This window comes from Rhinolophus sinicus, linkage group LG01, assembly GCF_036562045.2.
Source record: "Rhinolophus sinicus isolate RSC01 linkage group LG01, ASM3656204v1, whole genome shotgun sequence".
Classification (NCBI taxonomy): Eukaryota; Metazoa; Chordata; class Mammalia; order Chiroptera; family Rhinolophidae; genus Rhinolophus; species Rhinolophus sinicus.
Genome location: NC_133751.1, coordinates 190,964,040 through 190,973,819, shown reverse-complemented (window position 1 = coordinate 190,973,819; position 9,780 = coordinate 190,964,040). Strand labels below are relative to the sequence as shown.

The 9,780-nt window shown below is 44.0% G+C and overlaps 1 protein-coding gene across 1 annotated transcript in view; it reads left to right on the top strand.

The window, feature by feature from the left end:
- The first annotated feature begins 9,048 nt into the window (after window positions 1–9,048).
- The window catches only part of MREG (melanoregulin), a 57,483-nt gene continuing 56,751 nt past the window's right edge, over window positions 9,049–9,780 (top strand). The window contains exon 1 of the mRNA XM_074312900.1: window positions 9,049–9,538. Coding sequence (XP_074169001.1) covers window positions 9,444–9,538 — 95 coding nt within the window. The 5' untranslated portion in view covers window positions 9,049–9,443. The remainder of the gene's footprint in view (window positions 9,539–9,780) is intronic.

Below are 9,780 nucleotides of genomic sequence, written 5' to 3'. Positions count from 1 at the left end.
CTGAGCTCATCGATGAACTATCTGGATGTTTTTAGGGGATGCAGTGGGATTCTGAAGTCCCTCTTGCAGAAAGCTCCTGTTGTCTGAGTTGCTGGGCATTGGACCCGATGGAACCACGGGCTGGTTCTTCTCTGTGGAGCCCTTTCTGTCCATTCCAGCTAGCAGGAGCTCCCAGGACACTCAGGACCACGTCTGAGCCAGTGCACCAGCAGCTGCCATGACTGAGTGTAGTGGACATGTGTCGTTTTTGCCTTGCCAGCATCCATTCCTTTTTTTCATGGCTCCAGCTGATTTTCTTTAGGACGTTCTCCTACCCTTAGTCTAATTGGCTTACTTTCCTGTCCCCTCTTTCCTCCTTATTTGAGTACTGCAAGGGTGGATGTGAGACTCGAGCCTGCTCAGTAGGTGTGTCCCCTCCCTCTGAAAGAGCAGTTGGTTCCATTTCAGGCCAAGCAAAGCCGGGTCCCAGCCTATTGATTGACTGACTGGAAAGGAACTGTTCTCTTTCTGCTGATAATCCCAGCCGAAAAGATGGTGAAATCCAGGGCTACTAGGTGCTTGAAAAGTGTCACCAACGCAGAACCCAGAGAGGAAAAGAGAGTTCTTAAGTGCTTTTGGGCTACTATCACAGAAATACCATAGATGGGTGGCTTATAAATGACAAAAATTTATTTTTCAGTTTTGGAGGCTGGGTGGTCCAAGATCAAGTCTCTGGCAGATTCAGTGTCTGGGGAGAACTTGCTTCCTGGTTCACAGACAGCTGTGTTCTTGCTGTGCTCTCACGGTGGAAGCGGGAGGGAGCTCTCGGGGGCCTCTTTGATAAGGGCACTAATCCCACTCATGAGGGCTCCATCCTCATGACATTATCAGCGCCCAAAGGCCTCATCTTCAAATTCCATCACCTTGGGGATTCGATTTCAACATATGAATTTGGGGAATACACAAGCATTCCATCTATAGCAGAGAGCAGCTCTTATTGTATCTTTTGAGTGCCTGGATCCAATTACATCTGAGGCTAGCATGACTTTTAAATTTTTCAGTTACTTGAGACAGTAAATTTCTTTTTTATACTTAAACCAGTTAGGCTGATGTTTTTGTCATTCACAATTGGTTGTTGATTAATGCCCAGAGGATAAAGGTCACAAAAATCTAGACAAAAGGGTGTTATATAAAGTTGATGCAACAGGGTTAGATTCCCTTATGGCGGGACTGTAAGAATCAAGTTTTCTTGAAGAACCTCTTAACATGCTTTATCCCTCTTCTAGCTTACCTCGTGTTTTTATTCTCTCCAAGGGCATCCTTTTGAAAGGTTAGACTTACTCCTAAATAATAAGTTGTTTAACAAAGACTCTGTACTAAATTTTGAGGAAAGCATAGATGGTTGTCGCTTGAAACTGAAGAATGAGCAAGATTGATTATTAAGGTTTTCTCAGAGTATACATTAGAGGTGAGGGAGAGATGGAAGTGAAATTGACCAGCAGACTGCACCAAATAAAAATACTTTGGAAATTTAGAATGTATTTTGCATTATGGGAAACTACAGAGTGATATGTCTAAAGGATTCTCAGATGGCATATTATTTATTTATTTCTCTTCAGAGAAGAGAAGCCAAGCAGAGAAATAAAAATAAAAATCTCACCTGACTAAATCAGTCTTTGAATTATACCTGGCCTAAAAGAGAACTGTTTTTTCATAATTCTCTCTCGTCACAATTACCATTTTCTTGCCTCCTAACATCCCTCAGTAGGGCTGTATGGTTTTAGTTCTGAAAGCAACAGACCCCGAGCCTGGTTAAAAAAAAAATATTGACAAGTTATGGAGTAATCAAAAAAATCATGGGAAAACTAAACGGCTAGAACAACTAGATTTTGGAAAACACAGGAAGAGGAAAGCTCCAGGCATCTAAATAGCATCTGCTGTTGGATGTTCTCTTCAAGATGCTGTTCCTAAAATAATTCATGTCTCAACTCCACTCATTTTTCATCTTTGAGTCCTTGCCCTTAAGATGCAAATTTCAGGAAGGGTGTCTGATTGGCCCATCTTGGTCACATGCCCTCCCCTCATTGGTTGGGAGTTAGAGGTTGAGGGACGGAGTATGTACATTTGTCATACCCAACCCATGGGACTGGAGGGGGTTGCTCCTCAAAGAAAAACAAAGTGCTGTCACCAACAGGAGAGGTGGGGCATACTGCAGAGGCAGAAACAAAAAACCCAATGGGAACCCTTCGCTGGCTTTTACCTTAGTGACATCCAATCATTCCATTCCCTAATGTGACTTCTCCAGAGATAGAAGGCATGTTGGCTGTCCATCTTGTGTCCTTTGGTGTGAGTGATGATGCTAAGGTTGGTTTGGGGTACTGGCTTGTTTCCGAAGATGTCTGTTTTTGCTAAAGAAGACAGAGCTCTTTAGGTCTGTCTCTACTGGGTTTGGGAAGCTCATAAATAGACTTCAGAAATTAAACATAAGTTTTTATGCAAATTTTGGTTAACTAAACAATTTCTTTTTCTGTTTCCAGACATTTAATTCACATTTGTTAAGTACCTACTATGTGCCTGCACTGTTCTGGATGTTGTGATATTCTTTTATCTAGTGAGTCCCTACTATGGTCTGCATTATTCTAGGTGCTGGGGATATTGCAAAGAACAAAACAAAGTCCCCATCTTTATGAATGGGACCCACCTTCTAGTTCACCACTGTATCTCCAGTACCTGGCTCAATAAATATTTGTTGAATGAATAACGGAATGACACCAGCTTGGGCTATGTTGCTGCAAGCATAGCTTTTCTGTAGAATGCACTGATGATGTGGTGTTGGAGCTTAAGTATTTTGATTTTCCAGTTTTTCCCACCCTGCATATGCCTTTTTTCTTCAGCTCTCAGAAGTAAATTCATTCAGAAGGAGGACTTCAAGCTATAGTAGCTGTTTTCAAAGCAGACTCTGGAGTTTTCCCTGCTATGGAAAAATCAGAAAATATAGACCAGCAGTTCTGCCTAGAAAACAAACCGCTGATGGTCACTGTGAGTCACTCGTCACCCCAGGGGACTGCCTACGTCAGGTGCCCAGGGGCGCTTGGTAAATGTCAGATGTTGCTGCCTGTGTTGGGTGTGTTGGCGTCAACTCAGGCAGTAGGAACAATCCAGCATCACTCTAAAAAAAAAAGGGTAGCTCACTGCTCTCCTGAAAATGATGTCTGAAACAGGAAATGAGGTTGCCAAAATGTGGTCTTAGCTGTCTAGAAGCTGAACCTGGAAGGGTTGGTGGTGGTGTTATTATCAAAAGTCCAATTTACAACAAACAAACAAACAAACAAAACAGGGAAATCATGAAGGTATTCAACTTCTGGGAAGATGAGCACTATGAAAACACATATAATTATCCTTAGAAAATTAAGAAATAGAATATTCACATTAGTTAAAAAGAACAAGGTGGTATTATGTGTACTAATAAGACTAGATCTCCAAGACATACTCGTATTAACTGTATTAAGTGAACAAAGCTTGCAGATAGATTAGTGGGTACCTTTTATATTAAAACAAAACCCACTACCCAAAAAATGACACACACAATGATACTATCATGTTTCCCTGAAAATAAGACCTGCCCCCTGTTAAGATCGTCAGCCAGACGGACGCATTTAGTACGCTATGATGATGTTTCAGAAGAAGATGACATGACTGTATTTGAATAAATGTAGATGGTTGTACATGAAACACTAAGACATCCCCTGAAAATATGCCTTAATGCATCTTTTGGAGCAAAATTTAATACAAGACCGGTCTTATTTTGGGGGAAATACGGTATAAGACCCAGTCTTATTTTCGGGGAAATACGGTATATATTCATTACAGGGGCACATATGTGTATGTATGTCCAGAAAAAAAGTTTGTACCATACTGATAATAATGGTTACCCTAGGGAGGGTAAGAAGGGGAGAGGACTGTGGATTGTAGTCAGAGGGAACTTTACAATATTTCAATTTGTTAAAGGAATGTCTCATTTAAAAATTTTAAAAGAAAATTAATTAAAAAAATTATCAATAATTGTTAGAGCAAGCAAACACTCCACATGATCCTTAGTAGCAGGGCATTAACCTCCTGATCAAGTTTGTTGAGTACACGTGGTCTGAGGGCTTTCTAGAAATATCCCATCTGAAACAAACCACATACAAGATGCTCACACACTGCTGAGGTACAAATGTGCATATTGTCCTATGCAAACCAAGTAGCATTGGAACTGGCATTTACCCAACAGGCCCATATTATTTGGATTTAATCAGTAGCGCTAACTTCTGGTATTTCTATAGTGCTTTATGGTTGTCAAGCATTCTCATTGGAGTCTCAGCTGTGTCTAATCAGTCAGGCTGGGCTCATCATCTCCATTTCACAGATTAGAAAACTGAGGTTCAGAAAAATTAAGTGACCTGTTTAAGAGCAAAGTTAGTAAGGGACAGAGCACCTATAATTTCCAGGAGCTCAATGCCTTCTCTGATTTCTCTATTCTCAACAACTCCAACTCCAATAGTTGAAAGTAGCTGTCAGACCCCACATTTCATCTTCTTGCTGGCTGAGTTCGTTTTGGCAGCTGCCTCTATCCACTTCCTACCTGAACCCAGGTGGGTTGACTCAAATTCAAGATCCCATTTCAGAATAGTGCATTCTATCTAGTGGATTTTGCAGCCAGTAGAGAGTTTGCTGTCAAGCACAACACTCAGCCTCCAGCCTGGCACAGTTGCAAGTGCTAAGTAACATGGTGCTGGGCTTGATACCATAGCCCTGTGCAGCCTGGTGACAGCTGGTACTCTGTCACATCCTGTTAACTTTTCATGGTGGGGCCATATCTAAGTCGGAGTTGTCAGGGACCTTCTCTTATTCTTCTGCATCCCTCAATAGCCAGCCTCTTAATGAATATGTACTTGTTAATTCCTTCAGCCTCTGAATGGAGCCAGGACAGGACAAACTTAGGTGTAGTGACACACTTTAAAAATTAATACACCACCCATGAGAATTGACACTTCTGAAAATAAACTCTTGCTCTTCTTCCTCACCCCTCCAAAACTGCTCCTCCTACAGTCTTCTCTGTCTCAGTCAATGGAAATTTAACCTTCACAATTTGTAAACTCAAAAGTTTGGAGCCACTCCTTTTTTCTTTCTGTGTATATGTGTGTGCATATATATACCTTCTTCTATATACCTGTGTGTATATATATATATACCTTCTTCCAACCCCTTAGCAAATCTTGTTGGCTGTACCTTCAAATTCCATCCAGAGTCCCACCATTTCTCACCATCTCTACTGCTATTTCCCTAATCCAAACCACTGTCATTTCCCCCCTGGATTATTACAGTGGCCTCCATTTGCATCTCCCTAAAACAGCCCTCTGTACCCAGATTCTTCTCAAGATAGCAGCCGATGGATCTTATTGCCACCTAGGTAGACCATATTATTCCCTCTACTCAAAAGCCTCCAAAATTTTGCTCAGTTCACATGGAGCAAAATCCAGAGTCCTTACAAGGTCTTACAAGATCCCACATTCCATCATCTGCTATTACTCTTCCTTCTGGCCCACTTGTCTCTAGGGCCCCTGGAATCAATGCTGTTTCTCAGGCATACTTCATTCTCTTTCCTCTGGGGTTTGGCACATAGTTTTCACTCTCCCTGAAATGCTCTTTCCCCTAATATCAGGGCTAGCTTGCTCATGCTTCAAGTCTTTATATATCAGGAGGCCTTCCCTGACCACTTCATTGAAAACTGCAGGCCCCTCGAACCAGCCCTACACACACACACACACACACACACACACACACACACTCACACACTCACAAACACAGACACACCTCCCTGGCACTTCTTATCCCCTTCCCTGTGATACTTCTCTTCACAGTACCCATTACTTTCTAACACACTAATGTGCTTGTTTGGTTTGTCAAACTCCCTGACTACATTTTTTTTTTTTTTAATAGAAATCAGTTACTTTAATAAACAGGTCAGCATGAGGAAAACAGTTGGGAGTAAATTGCATTAAATTATTTCCCTGTGAGGGAACACATGGTGTAATGAACTGTGAAGAGTGTAATTCTGTACTTATATTGTGTTGTTTTTTTAAGGATTTTTATTAAAATATAGCTAATAGGCAATATTTTAATAGTTTCAGGTGCACACCATAGTTATTCAACATTTAAATACTTAAAGAAGTGATCACCATGGTAAGTCCAGCAACCATTTGACAATGTACCACGCTATCACAATTTTAATTCTGATGTATCTTGGTGTGGGCCTGTTTGGGACTCTCTGCGCTTCCTGGGCCTGAATCTCCATTTCTTTAGCCAGGTTAGGGAAGTTTTCCATCATTATTTCTTCAAATAGGTCTTCAATTCCTTGCTCTCTTTCTTCTCCTTCTGGTATTCCTATGATGTGAATGTTGGTATGCTTGATATTGTCTCAGAGGCCCCTTAAAGTGTACTCATTTTTTTTTTTTTCGTTTTGCTGTTCTGCTAAGGTGTTTTCTGCTATCTTATCTTCTAAATCACTGATTCGATCCTTAGCTTCACCTAATCTACTATTGATTCCCTATCATGTAGTCTTCATTTCAGTTATTGTATTCTTTATTTCTGATTAGTTCTTTTTTATGTTTTCTATCTCCATTTTTATGTTTTCTGTCTCTTTGTTGAAGTTCTCCCTGAGAGCAATGAGCATCCTTATAACCAGTGTTTGGAACTCTGTGTCTGGTAGATTGCTCATCTCCATTTTGTTTAGTTCTTTTTCTGGAACTTTGTTCTGTTCTTTTGTTTGGGACATGTGTCTTTGTCTCCCCATTTTGGCTGCCTCCAAAATGGTTTGTTTCTATGTATTAGGTAGGGCTGCTATGTCTCCCAATCTTAGTAGAGTGGCCTTATGTAGTAGGTGTGCAGTGGGGCTCAGTGGTGCAGTCTCCCTGATTACCAGAGCCATGTGCTCTAAATGTGTCCTTTATGTGAGTTGTGTGTGTCCTCCTGTTATAGTTGAGCCTTGGTTGCTGTTTGCATGTTAGTGGGAGGAATTGACCTTCAGGCTGATTGGTTGTGAGGGCTGGCCGTTCCTACAGTGAAGGAGCAATTGTGGAGGGGCTGATGCTATGGAGCAGGATTCACTTTAGCAGGACTCTGGTGCCTGCCCAGACTGCCCTTTGGGTGTGTCGTTCTTGGAAGCGTTCTTGGGTGATGCTTCAGCTCCTCAGATGGCTGCAGCCTGTGCTATGCTTGGAGGTGCCTTGAGAGGCCAATCCTTGAACCTAAGTTGGGTATTGCTAATGCTGGGCTTAGGGCTGCCCACCCAGAGGTACAGGACATGCTGAAGCCAGATGCTGCTTGTTTAGGTTTTGTGAACCTTTGAGAGACTTTAGGAAATACTGCAGCATGATCCAAGGTAGGCAGTTTGTATGAAAAAGCCACTGCAAGTGGCTTGGATGTGCCCAAAAGTTGGGTGGGGCAGGGTCTCAGAATTACCATGATGGGGCAAATGAACAGTGTTAGCTAGGTTGATGGAGATTCAGGTATGGTGGCTGCCTATGTCTGCACACTGGGAAGGGGGAAGGCTCAACAAAGAAACAATGGCTTCCACCAACTCCTCTGTCCGGAGGAAAGCTGTCCCTCCAACCGTCACACTAGAATCAGACAACTCAGTTTCTCCTTGAAAGTCCCTTTCATCTTCTGAGCTGCTGCCCCAGGGCTGGAGCTCAGAGTGAGTGAGTCTGTAAGCAAGTAAGTCCATGTGGGGGTCCTCCAGAGGAGCACCTGGGAGTGCAGCCACCCTTCTGCACCCACAAGCCACTCCTCAGGGGGATCCTCCACAGCCAAAATATCTCTCCTGATTTTTAGTGGTTACACACGGTTGTGGACCAGGCCATTCCATGTCTCTGCCCCTCTTACCAGTCTTGAGGTGGCTTCCTTTGTATGTCCTCAGTTGTAGGGCTTCAGCTAAGCAAGACTTCAGGCGATTCTCAATAATGGTTGTTTTGTAGTTTAGCTGTAATTTTGATGTGGCCATGAGAGAAGGTGGGCACAGCGTTTACCTACTTCACCGTCTTGACAAAACATTCTACAATGTTTGTGTGAAGAGAGCAGAAGCAAACATTGTTGTTGTTCACTGCTGTATCCCCAGCACCTAGCACATGCCTGGCACATAACAGATGGTCAGTATTTGTTGAGTAATCCAGATTGGATGAAAATTAGATGGTACTTTGCATTGGTTCTGGGGACATAGGAAAATAGATACTTTTATGTGTTGCTGGTCAGAGTGTAAACTGGAATTACCTCTTTGAAGGGTAATTTGGCAAGAGCCATCAAAATTTTTAAAGGCATCTTACTCAGCAATTCAACTGCCAAACATTTACTCAATAGACATACATGTACAAACACAGAGTTCAAGGATGTTCATTGCAGCATTATTTTAATAACAAAAGGGCGGAATTAACTTAAATAGCATCCACATGGCCGCATAATATGCAACTGTTAACGTGATGGAAGAAGATATACATATGTACTGCTGTGGAACAGTCTCCGTGATGTAATGAGTGAAACAAGCCAGGAGCAGAAATGTGGGGAGAACGCCACTGCTTGGGTAAAAAAAGGAGGGGGATTTGTGTACCTATATCTACAAGTTGTACAAGCATAAATAAATACATACATACATAAACATAAATACATACACAAATAGCTCTGGAAAATCGCAGGAAAGTAATGATAGGGGCTGCCTTCCTTGAGGGGGTTATTCGAGGACTGGGAGGCCGGAAAACAATTTTGAAAAATCATTGTGAATGTAGTACTTTAAAAAACCCACCTCTATAATGGGTCAGTCCATACCCTTTTGGCTAACTTTTACTTTGCGTGTGGGGCTGATTTGTTAAAAATGCCATAAACTCTGCTTTGAAGACAAGCGGGTGGGAAGGAGGACCTTTCATTCCCTCGGGGAGTGAAGCCAATAAAACGTATGAATAGAATCAGCCCAAGCTCGTGCTCTGTGACGTGCTCTGTGACTCCAAGGCTTTCCCCCTCCTTCCTTCTTCAGTCGGGAGTGCGCGGCGGGCCCTCGGCTTTTGCCGTCTGGCTGGAGTCCCCGCTTCCTCCTTAGAGGGCAGCAGCGGAGCGCCTCCGGGACGCATGCGCCCCAATTTGCGCCCGGGGAATTAAAAGAAAGAAAAAAAAAAAAAGCCCCAACAAAACACGCGGCGCAAACAAAACCCAAGTGGAGGAAAGCGCGCGGATCCACAAACCCTGGGCCGTGGAGACGCCTCCGGCCTTGCCCGCGTCACCGGCCACGGCGTGATGCGCACGGACCGGCCCGCGACGCCCGGCCCGCAACTGTCCCCGCACCTGGACGCCGGCCCCGCGGCCGCGCCCCAGCTGCGCTCGCTCGGCGCCGCGGCTTTCTCGGAGTCTCCCGGCGCAGGCGGGGCAGCGCGGTCTCTATGGGGCTGAGGGACTGGCTGAGGACCTTGTGCTGCTGTTGCCCGTGCTTGTGCCTGGAGGAGCCCGCCGGGCTCGAGAAGGAGCCGCTGGTCAGGTGGGTGCGTGTGCTGGCCGGGATCTGGGGTTACCTGGCCGCAGCCCGGCGCCGCGGAGTGGGGATACCTGCGTGCCTGTCTGAGTTGGCTTACTTGAAGATCCCACCGAGGAACGAACTAAGCCCCTTGGTCCCTTACAGGGTATCCTGTTGCTTGGGTAAGACTTTTGTCCGAAAGCACAGATCCTCGGAGGGACCAGAGACCCAGGTGATGCCTGTGGAAAGTGCCAAGAATTCGGGTG